Source organism: Diachasma alloeum, unplaced genomic scaffold (genome assembly GCF_001412515.2).
Source record: "Diachasma alloeum isolate Michigan unplaced genomic scaffold, Dall2.0 Dall_scaffold_01314, whole genome shotgun sequence".
Lineage (NCBI taxonomy): Eukaryota > Metazoa > Arthropoda > Insecta > Hymenoptera > Braconidae > Diachasma > Diachasma alloeum.
The window spans coordinates 7,934-32,508 of record NW_021681418.1 but is presented as its reverse complement, the minus strand read 5'-3'; the positions used below and the strand labels follow the sequence as shown (position 1 = coordinate 32,508).

The window sequence follows — 24,575 nt, the reverse complement described above, 5'->3', positions numbered from 1 at the left end:
TATAATTTATAATAAATTAACGGTACATTTTGGGCTATAAGTTCCTAACTCCCCCCGATAGGAAATTTTCTCAGCTACAAAGAAATATTTTTTTTTCCCATCTGGTGAGATTAACCAATTCCCAATTGTTTATAACAAATCGTGAATCACCCGGGTAAATTTGAGCATATACTTTTTAAAACATTAATAATTACACTTTTAGCTATCGATTGGTGTAATTTGGTGCCCTTTGGTTAATTTCGATATACAAAATCTAATTTGACTGGACTAACAGTCATCTCTTGTGAGACTCTTGCTCGACAATAAAACCGTGAAGTTTAGCGTGTCACAAATTTTGCCCCCGCCCCCCCTCCCCGTCCGGGAATCGAACCCGGGTCGTTTGCATGCCAATCCCACACGCTAACTACACAACCACTGCCGTCGGTGAAAATTCAATAGATAATTATTTTAATGGATTTTCATAAATACGACGAATGTGATAATTGAGAGAAAAAAACAGTATTCTTAAAACGAAAATTCCATTCGGAAGCTAATTGATAATTTATTAGCAACAACAACTACATGCATTCCAATGAAATGCAATTATCAACTTGTTTAGTTTTATTTTGATTTTTCATATCTTTACTATATCTTTCAATTTTCTTCCTCTAGATTGTGTGTTCTTTCACCCTTGATAGGATCAATGAGTTGTCGATCTATCGGTAATTGTAAGTTTGTGTTGAACACAAACAAATTTCGAATTTTATTTTTAGTTCCAGTTCTCATTGAGGAGTAATTTTCCCAGGGGTTTTTCCACAACCTTTTGATCTTTGAAGATGAATTCTCCAGCTAGAATCGTGGCATGAACTTTTCCGAATAAGTCTCGATCTTCGTACGGGCTGATCTTATTCTTGTAAAGGATGTCGGTGGTTTTCACCTGAAAAATGAAATTGTCTCGATAAAATTTGGTTATTAATGGGGGGAATGGGATGAGTTGAAAATTTTCATATTGATTATTTAGAAGAAATTCTTCGAAGGGAGAGGATTCAGTTACTTCTCAAGGAAGATATTTTTAAAAGCAATTTTGTGGATTACTTTGAAAATCGTTGACATTCCCTCTGCGGTAACTAATATGAAATATAATTTATTATTGAGGAACATAATTAATTGAATCAGAAGCCAGCTCCAATTGTTCGCATCAATAAAAAGCTGCCTCTAATATCAATTTGTTGATTTCATTCCAACTGTCTTATGTCAGTCATGTTGAAGCATGTGCACGGAAACAATATAAAATTATTTTTGACTATGTGAACATAGTAATTGTGCACTATACCCGCCACTCTCAAAATTTACTATTGAACACAGTAAAAATTGCGAGTCGGTATGGTACACCGAGAGAAAAACAAACATGTTCTCAAACAAGTCTTGTTTGGGCCAACAAAATCACTAGTTGAAAATTGCCAAAAAAAAATTTGTTTGGTTCGAATTTGAAAGTCTCAAACATGGATAATTGTTCTGCTTTTGACAGCAATGAAATATTTGGTTGAAGAGGCGAATAATTCGCACTAGACGATGCCTTTTCAGGATGAAAATATCTCGTATGGAAGAAAATTTATCAACAAATATTTTGTCCCTAAGTTACAAGATTATTATCATATCATTTTTATTGTTTCATTTAAGGGTTTATTTCTTGTCTGTGATTATTAGACAGCTGAAACGAAAAACTACTATCCCTTGTTTCGCATAAAACAAATATTTTTCGGGAGCAAAATACATATGGGAGTATTGAATAATGAAGTTCTTCCCCTCGCCCCAATTGGGACCCTTCCATCTCCTACGCAGCCACAGTGTACGCAAGTGCAATTGAATCCTCGCTCAGCTCAATCTCCCTACCTCTCTGTCATTCTCCCGATCAGCTCAACTTTTTTTTGCATAATTTAATATTGGATGCTACCACTCAATCAGGATTTACGCAGCCTCTCTTTAATCCTCCCACTCGTCAATCCAAAATGTTGCCCCACTGGGCTAAAGATCCAGAAGTTCGTCGTAAGAAGTCTGAAGTAACTAAGCTTAGCAAGATTTTTAAGAGAAATAGGCACTGTGATATTAGTCGTCTTTCTGTCCATGAAGCTCGTAAGGAATACAAATCCCTTGTGAAGTACAAAAAGAAATTGTTCAAGAATCAACTCACTATTGCGCTGAATAATTCAAGAGATTCTAAAAATTTCTGGGCCACTATTAAAAATATTAATCCACGAAACTTTGTATCATGTGCAGTGTCAATTGATAATTGGAATCAATTTTATATGAATATTTACCCACATAGAGATTTTCCCCTTTTTATACCCACGTTGAATTCCGTCCCTCAACTTGAAAAATTAATCTCATTAGATAAACTTAAGTCAATTCTTATTAAACTGAAAACTAATGAAGCAACTGGGCCTGACCAAATTGTAAATGAATTCTATATAGCTCCACCTCCCAGCGGCCAAAAAGTATTACTAGAATTGTTTAACTCTGTTATTGAAATTGAAATTTGTCCTGACTCTTGGGCGAATGTCCTTTTGTCTATGATTTATAAGAAAGGTGATCACTCTGATCCCTTAAATTATCGAGGTATAGCGCTTGTGAATCACATAATAAAGATTTTTACTTATATTTTGAAAGAAAGGCTTGAAAAATGGGTTGAACAAAATAAGTTACTTCCTCACTCCCAGTTTGGCTTTCGAGCCGGTCGTGGGTGCACCGAAGCGATTTTCACATTACTATCCTCTGTCCAACTTCAACTTCATCTCCCTAAGAGAGAAGTCTATGCCATTTTTGTAGATTTTCGTAGAGCCTTCGATTCGGTCCCCCATGACCGTCTCTGGGCCAAGCTGAATGACTTGAAAATAAGCTCTAAATGGATTAGAATTGTGAAATCTCTCTACGACAAAGCAAACATTCAAATTAAATCAAACCAACTTTCCCATAATTTTGAAGTAACTGAAGGTGTTTTGCAAGGGGAAACCTTGAGTGCTCTTTTATTCATTTTGTATATTTCGGACTTTGAATCTTTCTTCCGTGCTAGAAACATTCCTGGTCTCAATATTGATGGTCTGACAGATGTCTTAATGTTATTATATGCAGATAATACTGCCATTTTAATTGACTCTCACATTAACGTAGAAAGAGCCCTCAAGGCCCTCGCGGATTACTGTGATTTAAATAGTTTAGCGGTTAATGTTTCTAAGACTAAAATTATGGTTTTTAAAAAATCTGGCAGAACCAAGAAATTTCCAGCTAGATTTAAGATGTACGAAGGAGAAGGATTGGAGGTTGTAAAAATGTATCTTTATCTAGGTACACCGTTATCTCGTAATGCGCGCGGCAATGATGCTGCTCAAAAAGCTATTGTTAAAGCCAAACTGGCATCTTGTGCTGCTTTGAAGGGACTCTCTAGCCTTGGAGTCAGCTCCTGGGCCACCTTTGCCACTTTGTACAATGCAATGGTACAGTCAACTTTGCTTTATGCTGTCCCTTCTTGGGGTCTCATGCACAATGAAGATCTTGAGAAGGTTCAACTTGGATTCTTTAAAAAAGTGTTAAATCTCCCAAGTTGTACCCCGGGGTGGGCTCTTAGGCTGGAATGTAATATCACTCATATTAAATATCGTGTTATGAAGTTATCATGGGACTGGTTTTTGAAAATGCTGAAACAGCCCAACACTTTTCTTCCCAAAGTTTGTCTTGTCCGATTCATATCACTCTGCAATAATAATAATTTTTCTGATGACACGTACAATTGGGCCGTGCACTTGAAGAATTTTCTGATCTACACGGGGTTTGATTACCTCTGGGATAATCTAGAAGTTTCCATTTTAACGGCCAAAACTGTCGAGATTTTTAACAAATATAATCAAATTCTCAAAGATTATGATGTTGGAAGGTGGGCTGCCTCCTTGTCTTGTCAGCTCACTCCCCCTTTTGTACCTGAGAGTTTAGGTTGGAATTCCTTATACTTATTAGAAGACCATGATATGTTAATTAAGCGTAGATTAGCCCAATTACGTCTTGCAAATAATTTTATCTGTCACTTTTATATAAACAATGCAAAAGTAGTTTTTAAGCCTGATAAATTATGCACCTACTGTGAATCTATTGCGCCAGACTCAATTGAACACTTTTGTCTATACTGTACNCCCCTCCCCCCCCCTCTGCAATGGGGCAATGTATCCTTTAAGCAGATAAATAAAATTTGAATTTGAAAAATAATGAAGGAGCAGGACTAGATATGACATTTCTTGAGTGACTTTGGTACCCATTTTTGTTGAACTACTAAATCTATTTTTACGACAAAAATTTTTCATTCCGGCGCAATCTCTGCATGTTTGGCACAAAATAACCCATTTTGATAATTTAAAAAAAAAACTATTTTCTTGGCACAAGTAAGACTTTTTTGAGAACTTTGTCGATTTTCTCTCAGTGTAGAAAGTGGTAGAGTAACAGTTGAATTTAATTTGACACGAGTAAAAATTCGGATAAGATGAATCAAATTTTAAAGGTGTTTCGGTATAGTCCAGGACTACTATCTTCACATTGTAATTTTTTATTTCATATTCTCTCCGTGTGCGCTGCCTCGCGGCCCATTTAACATCGCAAATAGAGTTCTATTATGCACTAAAAAATTTATGTGAGGACAGGTTTATTTGATTATTAACATGGAAATTAATAGTTAATGAAAATCAACACCTTGCTGAAATTTGTGAGACATCACAAAGTTGTCACATGACAGATGCAAGTATAATATGACAATGTGGTCACTTGATCAACTTGTAACCGAGATTATAACGGTATCACTCTAGAACCGTCATATTCCAATTGAATATATATGGCTTACTGCGAAATTTGTGACACATGACCAAACTATCGACTGACTATCACATGCAATTTAAGTTAGCCACGTGCGACTTACGTCCTATGGGGATACATATTCCATCTATATAGCGGAAACACTAAAATTTTTTTTATTCCTACCAATTCCATTGGTAGTAAGCTTCCGAATGGATTCGAAGCAATTCCCGTACGGAAAATTATATATGTGGAACATATATAAATAAATGTATCACGGATATATGCCACATATATTCAGCATATAGATGCATATATGTCACATATATCTTACATATATGTGTAATAGAGCATTTTTGGCCGAATTACATATATGGAAAATTGTATGTATTATATATACTGCAATTATGCGATTATATATGCAATATATGTGATCATATAATCGATATATGTGATATATATGCGTTATATGTGGACGTCCGCATGAAAAGGGACCACTTTGGCACTATTGGACTTATTCATATGGGCGTATTCCTGGTTAAATTTGGAATATTTTGAGAGGTCACACGTCTCGCTAGATGAAAAAACCGCAAAGTTATAGAGCTCCAAAGTTGGAAATGGGAAAAACATAGTTTTGAGAAAAACGAGATCAAAGTTCGAGGTACTATTATTATTAGTTCTACTCGGAAGTTAAACAGATGATGGTTTGAATACATAAAACATACCTTTGGAAACACAAACCACCGTGTATTAAGTTTAATTTATCTCTTATTCATGAAATAAAGAAGATCCGACAAAGCTTTTCTCTAAAATTGGATTTTCAATAAATTAATCGGATTTAAAAAAAAACATGACTGTGTCGAATTCTTTGACTAAAAAAAAACGTAGACTGCGTTTGAAATCATTTATTGTCCCTTCTTTCAGGAATTATACTGTTTTATTGTCGTTGACAACAAAAATAAAACTGTTTTATTGTGACTGTCATGATTGTTTTCGCACAATAATAGGTATGGTTTTGTACCTTCAAAATTTTCATTTTTTTGAGGCTTCTCCCATAGTTTTACTATCATCAAAAAGACCTAAAAAATTTTAATTCAATTTTTTTTCCATTTTATTATGTTTACCACGTCAAATTTCCGTTTTTCGAGTTCTTGACGAAATTTTTGGTTTCGGCGGAGGTGAATTATTGTTTTTTTAATTGTCAATATGTATTTCCGACTGAAATTTTATATTCTTCCGATCGAACATGGTTTCAATTAGCTCACTTCATCAAAAATGACTTGAATTGGCAAAAAAAAAAGTTGAAAATTGCAGATTGGATCCCCTTTTCCCACTCAGATTGCAGACAATTTCCATTTTCTTACTCAAAGTAACAGTTTTTATGGAACATATTAAAAAATCTAAGTGGGTTCTCACTCCGTTCTATCCAAAAAATAATTTTTTCATCACGCTGTGACGAAAAGTGAACTTTTCGGCACGCTCCGCGTGCCTAAAAATCCAATTTGCGCCACATTGCGATGAAAAATATTGTTCGTAACTCGTGAAAAAATGTTTTTTAGCTCGTTACGAAATATACTATTTTCAAGTCTTTGTTTTCATTTTTTTTTCAATTTTTCAATTTTTTGTGTCGAAGTTTCAATTTGTATTTACTGGAAATACCGAATTTTTACATTAAAAAAATAGAAGAAATGGAAAATAAAAAGAATTTGGAGAAACCGAACTCAGAAAAGAATATTTTTAGGATAGAACGGAGTGAGATCGCACTCTGATTTTTCAATATGTTCCGTAAAAACAGTCACTTTGCAATCGAGGTGGGGGAAAGGGGTACAATGCGTGATTTTCACTTTTCTTTTTCCAATTTTAAGCCATTTCCGATGGAGTGAGCTAATTGAAACCATGCTCAATTGAAAGAATGGACAATTTTCGTTGAAAATACATATAGAAAACTGAAAAAAAATAATTTACCTCTGCAGAAATAAAAAATTCACGAGTCACGAGTGTCAAAAATGAAGGTAAAAAATGAGGGTCAAAAGTAAGGGTCACGAGGATCAAAAATGGCAGCCAGAGCTAGAGGTTAAAGCTAAGGGTCACGAGGGTCAAAAATAAGGGCCGAAGTGAGGTTCAAAACGCAAGGTCTTTAAGATCAGAAATAAAATGCAAGATCAAGGTTCACCAGGGTCAGTAACGAGAGTCAAAAGTAAGGGTCTCCAGGGTCAGGAATAAGGTTCAGACTTGGGGTCTGAAAAATAGAAGCAAGGACCAAACATAAGATTAAAAAATAAGGGCCTGATCTACGTAGGAATATCCATTTGGAAGCAAATTTCTAATTTATTAGTAAAAATAAGCCAGCCAGTTATGAAAAAAAAACAACTGTCCACTTTTGTTATACGAAAACTCACTGAATATATGTGTGATAATATGTTCCAATCCACATGCGGACATAGACAAATGGAGGTCAAACGAAAGATCAGAAATAAAGGTCAAAACCAAGGATCCGAGGGGTAAAAATAAAGCTCAAAAATAAAAGTTATGAAAGTCAAAATGAAGCAGAGAATCTGAAGGTCACGAGGGTCAAAAATTGCAGCCAGAACTAAAGATTAATGCTAAGGGTCACAAGAGTCGAGAATAAGGGTCAGAAATAAGAGTAAGAAATTAGGGTCAGATCAAGGGCCAGAAATAAGGGCCTGATCTCCGTAGGAATATCCATTCGGAAGCAAATTTCTAATTCATCAGTAAAAATGAGACACCCAGTTATAACAAAAATAATAATTGTCCACTTATGATAAAAAATGATAAAAATCACTAAATATATGTGTGATAATGTGTTCCCATCCCCTGATGTACCATAGAATGTGATACTGTTGAAAAATCAAAAAATTCCTGGGTTTTCTCACGAGACGACAAAGTGGTCCCTTTTCTTTTTTCTCCAAAAAATCGAAAAACATACTTGTAATAGAGATAGAGCCATTTAATTTGCGCGATTCGACGTGGGAGAACCTGCAGTTCATTCCTAATACCTGAAATAGGATTCAACTAAGCGGAAAATCCGACACAATTAGTTGACAAGAAACTCGTTTAATTTAATGAAATAAAATAAAGTATGAATTATACACGATAAAAAAGAGCAGTATGCAAAATGACTCTTCGGAAGCATATTACAAACTTATTAGAAAAAAAAACTATACTATATTTAATACAAGAGCAATTTCCCACTTGTTTTCAACAGCGATTATCTCAAAAATCTAATTTACAAAAAAATCTGCAATTTTTACCAAAAATTATGGATAAAATACTGAATATTTTCGTATTAAAAGAAGTTAGTTTTTCGTAGTTGTTTGGTAGTTAGTGATACTTTGAGTCAGTGAACTACTGAAAATGACAAAAAATTGCTGTTTCCCATCGAATTATCCCACCAATAAATGAATTCTTATTGAAATTCATGGCTGAACAGATATAATATCTTTGAAAATTGAAGGTAAAACCGGGAAAGAATGAAAGAGTGAAGTAACTCCCTTGGATAAAATGGAACATTATTAAAATTGTTATTTCCCATAGATTTTGAATTAAATCGCATAGGAAAAGTCATATAAGATATTCTATGTCAAATCCTTCAACCCCTAGCCTTCAGTTTTTTTTTTGTTTTTTCTTTTTTTTTCTTTTCATATATTCACCCATTAAAAAAATTGTTTTTCAGATCATCACGATTGAAAGAAAAAACTCTTTTGTCTCATAAACTCCATGGAACTGAAGCGACGAGTGACGTTACGCCCTTCTGACGCCACATTAGTGATATATTCCGCTAAAAGTTCCAAAATTATACAATAAAACGTCATATTAACCGAAAGAATACTCCGTGTTTGAGCAAATCACGTTCTCGGAGAAAAACTTCCACGTGTGATTATACTTATGTGAAACATATAGCGTTTTTCTTCGCGTGTTTATTTTCAGGTTAAAAATTTCGCGTTTCTTTGAAAACGATGTTTTCTGGTTTAAATTTTGACATGCTACATTGTGGAAAGAAATTCGGTAAAACAATTGAACCGTAACAAGCAAGGGGTGGCGAGGGGCTCACCTGCTTCACCGACATTTTAGTCCACAAAGAAATATGTCAAAATTTAAACCAGAAAAAGTCGGTTTGAAAGAAATGCGAAATTTTCAACCTGAAAATAAACACACAATGAAAAAGGCTAATATTTACACGACTGAATGATTTTTTCTTCCTTCTATTACTGGTGAAACAAAGTGGTGATCAAGAACGGTCGCAATCACGTGTTATTTAGATGAGCAACTTCCCGCCATCAGAGGCACGTCTTCTGATTGAGATGATGCATTAAATTCGCACTTGAATTTAATTTTTTTTGTTCGGAGCTAAGGTAGGGGTTGCGTTAATTTAATTCTGGATTGGGGTGCCTTGACGGAGACCTTAAGCTCGATTTTAGTATATAGATTATTCCACTCCAGATTGGTCGCCATAGGAGGTAAACACCGCTGCGCGCAGTTCCTTTTCCTTGCCATTGACTGGCAGAGCGGAAAACGTGAAAAAATAAAAAGCAGATTTGTCAATTGAAACATCTAGACAATTATAGTATCTTCCAGAATAACCAAATTTCTGGAATTTCTGAAGAAGTCAAGTTACTCCTAACAGACGGACGATTTTCTTCTTTTCTCGTCACGTTTTTCTTTCCGTGGCCAACTTTCCGTGGTCAGGTTTTCAGCGGCGTGTTTCGTAAAACAGTCCTTGGGCAGATCCACGGCAAATCAACCACTCAAAAACATCGATGTCAGGGATTTGGTCGCCGATTTTTTTCAGTGACATAAAAAAAACATTTCCTAAATTTTTAGCCCGTAATATTGATTCATATCGGAGTTATGATTTTTTCAATTGCCCAAGTTTTTTTCGATATTTTTGACCCGATTTTGAAAAACGGTTCTGTACGCTCTAATTTTCGAAATGACCGGAAAAATGATCAACCTCCACAAAATATATGATAAAATCTTTCAAAAAATCAGTGATGGAAGGTCCTAAGTCCATTTTTAATTGAGTTATGAAATACACAATTTTCATTTTCGAATTAGGATATCTTAGAAATCTCATTTTTTGTTGATCTGAAATTCTAACCACATATTTTCAGTATATTCGACTAACTTTTCACCAAGTTACAAGAACTGTTTTGCACTCATTCTCATTTTAGAGAAGGTTGAAGCAAAGTTAAAATCTGTCAATCTCGAAATTTCCGCAAACAAACGATCCAATTGCGATAAAGTTAGTTTTGTCTCAAAGCGGGAAAAATAGGTTGAAAATGGGAGCAATGATGTTCAATTTCACTCTGCTGATCTCGAGTTATTGACAGTTGAGTAATGTCAGTTTTATGCCACTGTCTATTCTTACGTCTTGGAGGATTCTCAAACAACGGACTTTACTCAAAGTCATAATATAGTATATAATACATAATACATCACTAGAAAAAAAAGAAGGCAAAAAGCAAAAGAGAAACGTAAAAGTACGAAATTTGACGACCATGTCTGCATGCGGATGTCCATCCGATCGTCAATTTTTAGAAAATTGAAGAATTAAAGGGCTAAAATATTTCTGCAAATTTCTAATGCTATCAGATGACGACTAACTCTGAGTCCGATTTCAGTCCGATCGATCCAGCCGTTTTCGAGAAATCACAATTTGAGTGGGTGAGTGAGTGAATAAGTGTCAAAAATGAGGATCAAAATTGAAAGTCAGAAACAAGGGTCACGACCAAGGGTCGCAAGCAAATATCATGAAGATTTGGTGTGAGGGACAAAAATAAGGTCCATAAAATTGAGGGTCAAAACTGAGAGTAAGGAGGGTCAGGCCTGAGGGTCATAAAAGAGAGTCAGAAATGTGGGTCAGAAGTAAGGTGTAGTACTGAGCTGCCGAAATAAGGATAGAAAATAAGGGCTACGTGTGACAGTCTAAAATAAGGTTTAAAAATACAGGTACAAAATCAGTGGAGAATGAAGATTACAAACTGGAATTACAAATGAGTACACTGAGAAAAATTTGTAATAAAATTTTCGATAACATATAGTAATTATGTAGCATATTGGCTGCCAAGGAAGTTTTTCCCTGACATCGTAATGAGAAAAGCGATCAGTCTAGTAAAAAGTACACTTTTTTAAAATGAAAATTCTGCACGCCAAATACTATATGCTAGGGTGAATTTTACTATAAATTGTTACCCGTGTATACAAGAATTTCCGAAATTTGGGTCGAGAATGAGGACCACATGGCTCGGGACAGAGGGTCAGAAAAATAAGTGTTAGAGATGAACAAAGGTCAGGCTCACCCCTAAAAATAAAGGCTGAGTTCCTATTAAATGCATAGATCAATATATCATCACTTATATAATCACAATATCAGCTGATACATCCCCCATATTAGTTGGAAAAGGTGAATTTCTATTTTACCGATGATCAATGAATGGATCCATAAAGTCCTAAGTAAGCCACAAGAGGCAAAAAAGAAGTACTGTAATTCCTCCTGTTAGAGATAAGTCTCCTAAGAGAGTACATGGAATAAAAAGAAACATTTAATAAAATCCGTTGTTATTTACTCAATCCTTTGGATATCCATAAAAAACAAACAATATTACTTTCAGAAGAGCCCATAGAATTTTCTTGTTGAGGTCCTCCTGTGACCGACCATCAGGAATTAATGCCTGACTCTTAGCTCTCTTCCAACCCCGTGTGGATTTAGAATCATCGAAAATTATTCAATATTGACCTTATTGACCTTATTTGACTCTGAGCCCCCCCCCCCATATGCCGCCATCAAACTTTGAATAATCCCTTATTCGCAGACCTTGAAATATTGAAAACATTCAGTAATCCTTAAGTCCCTTACATGACCCTTGGGTCCCTCCTCCCTCATTATGACACCTCAAAAAATCCAAAATAAATTCCTGACCCTCAATCCTCCCCCATCCCCCATCATTAGGCCCTGAATCATGGAAAATTATTTTATGACCTTTATGGCCCTTCTTTGACCCTTAGCGCCCACCTACGCCTCACTTATCACCCACTACTTGATCCTGAATCATCGAAAATGATCTAAAGGTCGTTATGATACCGATGGTCCTTACCCCCCCCCTCGTATCCTCCATCATTAGACCTTAAATTATGCGAAATAATTCAATGCCCTTCATGACCCACCTTTGACTATTCCTCCCCTCCCCCCCAAACCCATTAGACCTGACATAATCTAAATAATTCCGTGATCCTTATGGTCTTGATTCGGACCTTAGCTGCCAGGGCCATAGCATTTAACCCTAGTTTGGTCACCATATGAGAACATGCGACTTTGGTCACCTCCGCAGGGGATTCCCTGCGGAGGTGACCAAAGTCGCCGCCGTGTTATTCAGGCCCGAGCGTTGCCGAATTCACTCTATACTGCCCGGGCGCGTTTAGCGAGACTTCGGCAACGTCGCACAACGGGCATTTTTATTTAACATGGGAAAAAATCACCCGTCTGTTAGAAATCATTTTTTTTCTTCAGGAATTGTGGATATAAATAATTTTAAAAAATATTATAATTTTCTAGACACTTGAATTGACGCATTCCAATTTTTTAGGATTTTTCCGCTCAGCCAGTCAATGGTAGGAAAACAAAATCGACCTTCTGCGGAGTTTCCCTCCTATGGTGACCAAACTAGGGTTAACCTCCAATCATCTAAAGTGGTTCAATTATTTTTCTGGTCCTTGTATGTTTTTTAGCCCGCCCCCCTCCATCACCAATTAGAAGACCTCAAATTATCCTAATCATTTAGTAAGCCTTATGGTCCTTATATGACCCTTCTCTCTTAAGATGACACCTCAAATAATCGAAAATCAATTCTTAACCCTTCATCTCCTTCCGATTCCCCATTGTTAGGCCCCAAATCAGGTAGAATAATTTGTGGACGTCCACATGAAACGGGGCCACTTTGTCGATTCTAGTTTCCGAGATATTCATTTTCTTTGTGCCAACAACTCCCATTTTCACCAATGTTAATGTTGGAATATGGCTCCAGCTCCTAGTCCTCATATATATATTGTAACATGATAAAAATCATGTACTGTTCCTCGCCTGAACTGACCGCGGATCATGGGGGGAAAATTAGTATTTTGATCTCAGCGAGGAGTCGGATCACCCAGAGCCACAATTGTCATTTTATTTTTTTTATTTCTATTATTTACTTTCTTTTCATCATTCTCTCGAACTCTGTCGATCGCGCTCACCGTGGGTTACGTGAGCTTCGTGACGAGGGGAGTGGAGCGGAGCATCGGGAATGACTACAAGTCGGCACTACAGCAGATGACGAGTAGCACACCGACTAGCACGCACACACCGAGTCTGGGAGACTCACACCACGAAGAACGCGAGAGACGACCGACGCACGCCAGCAGGCATCTCAGGCCTTTACGTGCGAACCCCCACCGCCTCACCGATGGATCGGCGGCACAAGGCCGTCCAGTAAAAAACCGATGCTACAACATTGAGGGAGCATCGGATTATGTTGGCTCCTGCGCCGCTCAACGCGGATCACATCCACCGACCGGGAGGCGCAAGTCCCAGTTTTCTGGGACTAAGGAATTTGGGATTAGAACCATTTTAAAATGCTAGAATCAAATTGTCGAATCCCCTGGATTCTTCGCGCTCTATCACGTGATTGGGTGGGGGTAGAAAAGATTTTGAGGTTCCTCGGGGCGATGTACGGCCCCGACGGACACTCTTCGCTGGGGTTCAGCCATATTAAGTCGCTCTGCGCAATTAAAGTTTTATTACGCTCTTTGAGCTTCTTTAAATTGTTAAAATAATTATTACTTTGGTGTGCCCGGAGATTTCTTGGCCTTTTCCTGACGTCGCCGTACTGAGGGTCCAGACGAGTTTACCCTGGAGTTTCTCGCGTATCAAACGGTGAGCGTGATTTAATTTGTGAGTGCTCGCGTAGTTTTTCGATTCATTTCTCCGGTGGCCCTTTTGGACACCGTTTGAGTGTTAAAATTCGAGCCTTTTGCCTTCGGGACGCGGCACTCAGTGGCCTGTGGCCTCATTCCTTGATTTCCATTAGTAAATATTAATTATTTCATTCATATTGTTGCCGTTTATCGGTTTTGATTTTGGAACTTTGTTCAATTTCTTCATTCGTGTGGCTCTCGCATCGTCGTCGCTTGCGGGTGATCCTCGCGTCTTAGAGTCTCCCACGCGTCTTTAAAGTTATTACTATTTCTTTTCGTTAATTAGTATCACTAGGTTAATTACATTTTTTTTTGTTTTGTTTGTATAGCGTCTTTGCTCGCGGGAGTCCTCTCCCGCACGTGTACAGAATCCTACGCTAATTCTCGTATGGACGAGTAAAAGATCACACTTAATTATGATTTGAAAATATATATTTTTTTGTATTTTGTAAACAGTTACATATTGTTGAGTACGCTCATTGTAGCCTGTTCCCACACGCCTCCGCGGTTATCTGAGCTAGTCGTGGAACGCGGCTCAACGGTGTGACCTTGTCCTTTGGCGGTTAAAAGGACTGGCGCCCTTTTTGGCATTTTGTCTCCTCTCGTTATTCCCTTCGTTCTAATTCCGGGTTGAGAGAGTCCAAAAGGGTCGCTGAAAGTTTGTGGAGAACCACGCGTCTGAATCCCGCAGACTCGCTTGGAAAAATACCTCACAATATATATATTATCTATAGTATAAGATGTATCTGTGTAAGCTAAGAAGGGGACGAGATCTGCGCATGGGCCGGATGCAGGCCGGTTGTGGCGTGGATGTTGTACATTCCTGTACGAGACGTGTTGGACGCTAGACGCGAGACGAGTGACATGCTTTACTAAATAAATCTTTGACTAGTTAATACTGTGTGTATATTTATTGTGTCCCAATCCCGCATACTCCATCAGTTAAATTGTTTTTCCCATCTTTTCGAAGGACGTCATTGTTGACCCTATGAAGATCATTTTGGGCTCAGAATGTGCGGAATGTTATCAATATTATCAGAGTATACATAACACAATATCGCAAAGTGGTCCCTTTTCCTGCGGACGTCCACATTTAGTGATTCTTCTTACCTTTATTTGACTCTTTTCTCCCCATCCCCTGTAAATAGATGCTGAATCATCTCAAATGATTCAATGACTTTTATCGTGCATATAATAGATGCTGAATCACCTCAAATGATTGGAAATCAAATTCCTTTGACTTATTTGACACTCAGCTAGTCCTCCCCACGCCCCATCATTAGACCCCAAATCATGTAAAATTATTCAATGACCCTTCTAGCCCTTATTGGATTCCTGGTATTTCTCCCACTATATCCCCCATTAGTAAACTCTAAATCGTCGGTTGGCTGGTAAACTCTAATCATCGAAATGGCTTTTTTATCATATGGCCTGGTGAACCCGTGCTTTTAACCTGGCTTCGCTTGGTTGGATCGCAGTTTTCGGGCCAATGACCAAAAATGGCATTTATCACACGGTCCCCAAAGTATTTTCTGACGCATGTGAGTTCATAGTCCATGCCGAAGTCGAGGACTATAATCACATTTATAAGAGAATATGTTGATGACCTTATGGAGATAACTACTATCATCCAGTTTTTACCATCCCCCGCCCTTCATCCCCATCATTACAGCCAGAATTATCTCAACCTCTCAAGTTCCATCTCCCCTTCCATGAGCCCTTAAATGATTGGAAATTTATGCCTGAACTATGGCTCCACCCTACCACCCATCTCCCCATCGTTAGACCGTACCATCATCTGAAGTAATTCAATTATCTTTATCACACTCATTTGGCACATACCCTCCATCCGCATCATTACATCTCGAATCATTAAAATTATTCAATCACCCTTGCGGCCTTTACTTAGTGGCCCCTCCTCCCATGTCCTCAAACCCCATCATGAGACTTTCAATCATCTAAATTTTAGATTTTAGATTCTACAAGGATTCAGTGATTCTTATATGACCCTTGCTAACGGGTTCCTTACTCGCCAGGGCTCATATGTGAGCCCCCATCACCCTCATATGTTTCTGACCCATCATATGACCCTTATATTACCACGTCTCGACTCCTATCCCTCGTGGAAATTCGTCGACAGATTCTGACAAATTTTGACAGAAAATGTCAAATTTTGTCATATTCTGAAAAAAAATTTCGTAGAAAATATATCAGAAAATGTCATATTATGTCAGAATCTGTGATAATATGTCAGAATCTGTAATAAGATGTCAGAAAATGACATAAAATGACTGCGATTTGGAACAAATTGGTCCGAATATGTCATAATTTCTCAGATAAATATCTCAGATTCTGACAAATTTTGACAGAATTTGTCATAATATGTCAACTGCTTAGACCGTTCGCTGTCCCTTTTTTTACATTTAATGTCATTTTTTGTCATAACATGTCAGATTATGTCATTTTTCGCCATAATATGTCAGATTATGACTTTTTCTTACATGATATGACAAATTCTGACAGATTATTCAGGCAAATAAGAAAGTAGAATGTCATTTTTTATCATATTTTGTCCGAATCTGTCATAATTTCTCCATTTATGACAGATTTTGACATTTTTTACACTCGATTTTAACAGAATCTGTCCTAATTTCTCCGTTTTTGACAATTTTTGGGATTTTGTCACTTGAATGTGACAGAATATGTCATATTTTATCATTTCCTGACCCTTTATGAAATTTAATGAGAAATTATGTCAGATTTCAACATAATATGTGCGATTATGACATTATTTGACATATTCTGACATTTTCTGAGAATATTCCCAGCCCGGATGTTTGTCAGAAAATGTCATAATATGACAGAATATGATATATTACCACTGACAGAATCTGTCAAAATATGACATGATATGTCCGATTATGACATTATTTGACATATTCGGACATTTTCTGAGAATATTCCCAGCCCGGATGTTTGTCAGAAAATGTCATAATATGACAGAATATGATATATTACCACTGACAGAATCTGTCAAAATATGACATGATATGTCCGATTATGACATTATTTGACATATTCGGACATTTTCTGAGAATATTCCCAGCCCGGATGTTTGTCAGAAAATGTCATAATATGACAGAATATGATATATTACCACTGACAGAATCTGTCAAAATATGACATGATATGTCCGATTATGACATTATTTGACATATTCGGACATTTTCTGAGAATATTCCCAGCCCGGATGTTTGTCAGAAAATGTCATAATATGACAGAATATGATATATTACCACTGACAGAATCTGTCAAAATATGACATGATATGTCCGATTATGACATTATTTGACATATTCGGACATTTTCTGAGAATATTCCCAGCCCGGATGTTTGTCAGAAAATGTCATAATATGACAGAATATGATATATTACCACTGACAGAATCTGTCAAAATATGACATAGTATGTCCGATTATGACATTATTCGACATATTCTGACATTTTATGACATTTTATCAACTTGACATAATATGACATTTGTCCGGCGAAATATGTTCGGACAAAATTTGTCATTTTATGTCAAATTCTGTCATTTTATGACAAAATTTGAGAAATTTCTCATTTTATGATAATTTTTGACATTTTCTGTCAAAATTTGTCAGAATTTGTCGACGAATTTCCACGAGGGATATGAGGGATTGTTCGTCAAGTGGGCCACTAAAATTTTTCGATGTCTCCGAAAATTCTCAAAAAATTTGAGAGTAATACTTGACATGCAACCGGGAAACCGGGCGGTGAGCTTAAAGCCCCGTCGCGGACCAACTCCCCAAGCCAAGGTATTAGCTACTGTGCCAAAGGTTGCGTGGCGCAGGAGGTGCTGTGTTGTTCACGGTGCCCTCGGATACCGGACGACCTCCGAGTTATCAGCCAAGCCCCAGCATTCACGACTATGACTGGGTGAGACCGCTTCGCCGTGGTACTCGTGGGATCAAAAACGGACACCAACAAACAAATACAAAAAAACAATAACCAACTTCCTAAGGTGTTGACGAACCAGGAAGTCGACAAAGACGGTTCTGGGACGAATAGGACCAGACCGAAGTTCAGCGGAGCCGCGAGGCACCGCTTGAAGAGGAAACGGGGAACCCTCGGGGCTGAAGGAGCCCAGGGGAAAGAGAGGACAGCCTACACAATCTGTACGACTGCCTGGCATTAGCCGTGACGAGATTACGTTGTTGGGGGACCGCATTCCCCTGAACCGATCAAATCGCGAATAGGGAGGTCTCGGATTATTAAGACTGGCTGTAAAAGCCGGGCTGGAAATGTAACCTTAACCGGGCCGCAACTTTAATCTAATCTAATCTTTTTTCCGTTTTATTTACACCCATTCGAATGCATTTAAGAAAATCCAAGTATCGTTTACAGTTCGGTACAGACCATACTATAGATTCAACTATTTTCAATCATCAAATTTGTCAATTAAATTGCGTGAGAAAAATCGTAAAAAAATCATGAATATTCTGCGTCATTAAAATTACATTTTGCACAGAAGTATCATTTTTTTAAACATTTGTTGTATATAAATGGATGATTGAAATTGTTTAAACTTTCGGAAACCTAATTTTTTTAGGCCTGAAATCGGTTTCTGGTAAAACTCTGAATATGAACACAATTGTCAAGACTCCGAATAAATGATTTTTATTGTGGAAATTTGATTTTTTATAAATTATTTATAAAAATGCTCGTAATTATCAAAAGTTCTAATTTTTTAATTATTTCATCAATCTTCCTCCAGAAGTAAACTTTCTACTTTTTTTTCCAGATTTTTTGAATGTTTTCTAACGGTTTTGTATCGAGATTCAAATTCAGGGCTGCAACGTTCAAATAATAAAATCATTGTAAAATGTAGGAAGACATGGGTTCAAATGGAGCTCAAATGAAAGATCTGATGTGCGACTACAAAAGTAGAAAACCATTTCCCTGGAGAAGAAATAGCTAAAGTACTTGGATATCCTTAGTCAAAAAAATTATGAAATATTAATGTGTTTTCCCAACATGGACAGTTCTATTTCCCCTAAAATAATACGAAAACATTCAACATATAGAATAAAAATAATTCATATTTTTTGTAAAGTGGTAATGTTAATGGGCTGAATGAAAAAAAAACATTATACTCCTCATTTAGGGTTAATGATTCATTTTCTTTCAGCCGATCGATATTACAACTTCAAAAAATTTATGAGGTATTTTTATTCCATACATAGAATGTTTTCATTTTTTTTAAGGGAAATTAAACTATCCGAATTCGAAAAGAAAGAGTTTCATTATTCTTTCGATTAAATGCATTTGAATGGGTCTAAATAAACTAGGAAAAAAAGTTAAAAATTTTCAAGCAAAGATGATGAGAAAATATAAATTTTTATCCGAAACGTCTTTCTTTCTGATTTCAATTGGTCAAGTTATGCCAGCGAAAACCTTAATCAAATCCAATCCGTGTCCCGTGATTAGTCCTGAGAATAAAACGACAGATAATTCGGAAGAAATCCACAGTTTTCTTCTACCTCAAGAACACTCTTAAATATTTTCAGAATTTTCGGGGACATCGAAAAATTTGAGTGACCAACTTGACAAAGAATCCCTCATGACCCTCATGTGGCCCCATATGATCCGCATATGATCACCATATGACACTCATGGCCCTCATTTGACTCTCTATATAACCTTATTTTAACTCTTGATGACCCTTATTTTCAACCTCCCTGAGTCTTCATTTGACCTGTCCGCACCCTGATTTTGACGCTCCTGGTCCTCATTTAGACTTTTATTTTGGATTATCTTGGCCTTCATTTTGACCCTTAATTCAATCATTTTGACCCTTCTTTTTGACCCTTATCTTGATGCGTTTTACCCTCATTTTGATCCTCATGACCTTTTTCGTTCTTATACTGACCATTATTTTGACACTCCTGACCCTCATTTCGACCTTCATTATAACCCTTCTAACTCTTATTTTGACCCTCCCCAAAGAAAGGAAAAGAGGGTTTGGAATGAGGGTCGAAAACATGTTTCTGACCCTCACTCCAAACCCTCTTTCCTGATCCTTCTTGACCCCTATTGTGAAAACCATATGATCCACATATGGCCCTCATATAATCTCCATATGAACGATACATGATCACTATGTGAGTCCATGTGACCCCTACATGACCCCCATATGACCCTCATATGACTCATATGATCCCATACGATCCCATGCTGATTTTGACGCTCCTGATTCTCGTTTGGACGCTTATATAGGATTTTCTTCACCTGCATTCTGACCCTTATTTCAATCATCTTGACCTTCATTTTGACCCTCATTTTAATCCACTTTACCCTTAGTTTGACCCTTGTGACGGTTTTCGCTCGTATACTGACCATTATTATACTTACTCGTATACCCTCCAGACCTTCATGTGGACCTCATGTTGGAGGGTTCATTGTAACCCTGCTCTTATTTCGACCCTCCTGATTCTTATTCCAAGCTTTTTCACCCGTATCCTAACCCTTCCTGTCTCTTATTTCGACTTCTCAGACCCTTAGTGTGACCCTGTTGATCCTCATTTTGATCTTCTTGACCCTTCTGACCCTCTTCACCCTTATTTTGACCTTTTAAATAGTTTCCATCCATTAATAGGCATTTCAGAGGATTTCCATTAAAAACCATTGACAACTTATTTCCCGCTAATTATTCTCGGGGACGACCAGCGTAAATTGGAGAAAGATTTTCATGATAATTTTCATTGATACCTATTCCTAGAATAACTTAAGTTTAGAAGTCAGTATCAAAATCCTCTTGCTTTAATTCCTATTACTCACCATGTGCCTTCTATGACGAGAAAAATTATAGTTTTTTATGGATTCACCTCCTTACTTCCTATTCAAACCAGCCTGATCAATCACTCGATAGAGGTAATAGGAAATTATGGGCGTTTGGACAATAACACACCTATTTTCCTATTGCCTTTTATTTTTTTATAGGAATTAAAGATGTTTTTTCACCAGGGTTTTTCACCTGGTTATAAAACTCCAGTGTGATGAACGGATGAAAAATCATGAATCTCAAATTTAATCTAGTTAAAAGCGTTTGTTAATTTCCCACGGTTGATTTGAAGTATTTCTTTACCGTAATAATTTCCTCTGGATCCCAAATAACGAAATCAGCATCCATTCCGGGAGTGATACCACCTTTCCTCTTTTCCAATCCAGCTAATTTCGCTGGATTTGTTGAAATCCACTTGGCTAGTTGTTGCAGTGTAACTCCTCTCTTCCTAGCTCCAGTCCAGGCAACTGGAAGTCCTAAAAAATTCGATCGTGGAATTGTACAATTGAATGAAATTTTAAACGACATAATTGGATACAGGGTACACCGACAACTGTTCGAAGTAATTTAAATATTTATCATAGAACAAATTCTAAATGGAGTGAAATGAAACTTCATTGTTTGAAAATTAATATAATATTCAGACCTTCCATATTTGAGTTACTACTGAATCTTGTTTGTTGGATCACTGATATTTACCCCCAGGTTGGTTACCAGTTGGTTGAAATCTCTAGAAAAATATGGCGTTTGTGGAAATTATTCAATATCCGGAATCCCTAAAGGAAACAGATTATTGCTAATAGATGAACAATTTTTTCCTATGTCGAATGAAATTGACGTGGCCGGAAACTCGCTCAACGCGCTTAGGCAGTGTAGAAGTACGATCTCCAACGCTCGAGTTGAAATAACACGGCGGCAACTAACTGCAGACATGACCAACTGGGGGTAACATATGGTGACCAACTAGGGTTAACGACTCTTATTCGTTTGTACACTGTCGGGTTGACTCGATGGAAACAATTGAATTTCGAACCAAATTGTAAAGAAGAGATCCCTCCCCAGGCCTGCAAGAAGTCAGGAGTTTTCAGGTCCACGGTGCAGGGAGAATGGTCGGAGTTAATCATGTCTAGCGTTCCGTTTTTCAGAGCTTCCCAGAGTTTTTCCTGAGGAAAACAAGATAAACGTCAATAGTTGGATGTAGTTAGTTTGGCCTAGTAGCGAAATCTAATATTGATAGAATAGACGAAATCCCTCGAGGACATGGTCGCAACATTACGTAGAACAAAAACACAGACGATTGAAACAAATCGGAAGATTCAAGAGTGTGACAATCGAACGACAATTGCCCCAAGCAAGGATCAAATATCATCGTAATTATGGATTGAAAGAAACTCGAGTTATTGGGAAAAATTATTCATTCTTCTCTGAACAATTTTCGCAGGAAAAACTCGCCATGAACGGGTACGAGCGTTCTGTTTGTAAAAAGTGGTGAAATCGCGAAAAGTGCGAAGCACTAAATATATAGAGGTTCTAACGACAACTAAGGAGAACCGGCGAAAAAATGGAAATTATGACAATAAAATGATAAAAATGACTTAATAAAAATTCCAAATCAATTTGGGGTGTGATTTTTTTGGAGCTTAAATCGCACGCCGATTTGGTTGACTTGGAATTTTTATCAACTGATTTTTATCATTTTATTTTCATAATTTCTATGTTTTCATCAGCTTTCCTTAGTTGTATTCAGCACCGCTAGGTATTCAGTGCTTGGCACTTGTCGTGATTTTACCACTTTTTGTAAACAGAATGCTCGGACATGTTCTTGGTGAGTTTTTTTTCAAAAATTTATTTTTGATTTTCGTGAGATTTCGTACATTTTGATGATGACATATCTTTAATCCTGGAATTCATTATATAGAGAGTAACGTTCTTCCTGAGTGAGTGTTCTGTTAATTTTTTTTTCGTGGTGATTCACCACGTTCTTGTCAATACATATTTTTCCTAAATAGTGGAGGAACCTGAAGCAAAGTGAAACGGTTGTCACCGAGTCGAAATCCCAACATCTTTGTTTATAAACAAGGATATCAAGCAAAAAATCGAGAATTAAAAATCATAACAAGAGTTCCACTTGATTCCATTTGGAGAGTATTCTAGTCACGGGTATTCAAGCATAGGATGGATTAAAAACGCGTTTATAATTCACCAATCATCTTTGAATATTGGCGTGACGTTAGACAACACAACCAACCCCCTAACTCATACGAAGTCAGTAGCAGTGGTACCAACTTTCCTACTATACTCTCCGTTTAGAGGGTTGAGAGAAATGAATCGACGAAAATCCCAACTGCTGATTCATGAAAAAATTATTTTCTCAGTCAACTATTGTTTATAAAATTTGAGAAAATTACAATAGGGACTCGAATGATAGATGAAACTATTTATGAAATCTAAAATGTGCTGGGATGGGATAAACAATGGAAACAAAAATAAATAAAGATATTTGGGTGGTAGAGGGGAAAATGGACTCGCGTGTAATATGACAGTATAGCGTACCCGGTCTTATTGGCAACGGGACGCAACTGCATCCCATGATCTCTCGATTAGCTTCAATTTTTTATATCTTTTACTCCGATATTCCTCTATCTATCTTATATAAAAAGGTCATGTCACACTTTAATTCCCAAATATTTTGAAAGAGCAACCGCTGTTATGATGATGATGTTATTGATTTTGCAGATGTTGATGTTACTGAAGGTGCTGATGATGTTGATGATGTAGATGATGTTGGTGTCACTGATGGTGATGTTGGGGATGTTGGTGCTGATGATGGGGGGTTGACGGTTTTTGCATCGAGCGGATTGCTCGGAAAGGCATTTTCCACACAAAATTTTAAGTCGATATCCCTTATCATTGCAGAGATATTGATACGCTTATAACATCACACACATAGACACACAAATCGAAAATTATGACGAAAGCGAAGTTTCCATTGGGAAACGAAATTTGAAAAAGATAGTCTACCATTTTTTCTGTCAATCAATTTTTCGAGCAATATGGGCAATGAGTTTTTCAACAATATGAAAATGATTTCTACAGTCAAAATGGTTATTCCAATTGTTGATAAATTTTAGTTGGAGCGTGGGAATATTCTTATATCAATAGGAGATGTCACACGGTTATTTCTGAATGTCTGGACGAGAAATCGCATGCACGATGATGGTGATACTGACTGGGTTGATGATGTTGATGATATTGATGTTGATAATGTTGCTGTAGATCTACAGAAAGATGTTTTCAATCACGAACAATTATAAGTCGTTTTTTCGAGAGTTCGATCATAAGATCCATTGAAATTTTTCACAAGACAACACTAAAAAAACGCCAAAGTCAAAAATGATGTCCACAAAAAGTTACATCTTTGAGTAAACGGTATATATATTTATATGTCTGTATAAAAGGAATCGACTTGGTTGTATTTAGTATCCGAGATCCCTCGTGGAAATCGGGTCGTCAGATTTTGACGAATTATGACATAAAATGTGAAATTATGTCAAAAAATTAGAAAATTGATAGATTTTTACATAATTTCATAGAATTTGATAAAATATGTCCGATTCTGTCAGAAATTGCATCGTCATATACTGACAGCAGATGTCATATTATGTCAACTCCCCTGGGATGCAAGCAGCCACTTAAGTTAGGTGGCTACTTGTTTTGGTGTAAAAAAGGGTAAGTGATACCTGAAACGATTATGGATGTAAATCAATGAATTATTAATGAATTTTAGTAGCTTTAATGACATTAATTTCCAATAATTAAGGAAAATAACAGTTTGCGTATTGAAAGGGAAAATAAATCAGTAGGGGGAACGCCGCCGGATGGCGGCAGTGTCGACTTCTCGCCCAGGCCGATAAAGTCGGCAGCAGTGGCG

At 36.9% G+C, this 24,575-nt stretch overlaps 1 protein-coding gene across 2 annotated transcripts; it reads right to left on the bottom strand.

Annotated features, from left to right (window-relative positions):
- Positions 1-516: 516 nt before the first annotated feature.
- LOC107046343 (probable allantoinase 1) lies at positions 517-24,181 on the bottom strand. 2 transcript variants are annotated; one of them, XM_015268947.1, is made up of 4 exons: positions 23,875-24,181; positions 21,678-21,807; positions 20,948-21,120; positions 517-916 (listed from the first exon to the last, which is right to left on the bottom strand). In XM_015268947.1, exons 2-4 carry the CDS (start codon positions 21,766-21,768, stop codon positions 749-751), a joined length of 432 nt encoding a protein of 143 aa, XP_015124433.1. In that variant the 5' UTR covers positions 21,769-21,807; positions 23,875-24,181; the 3' UTR covers positions 517-748. The 2 variants fall into 2 exon arrangements, with proteins under 2 accessions (XP_015124433.1, XP_015124434.1); XM_015268948.1 differs by lacking the exon at positions 23,875-24,181 and adding an exon at positions 23,198-23,289.
- Positions 24,182-24,575: the final 394 nt, after the last annotated feature.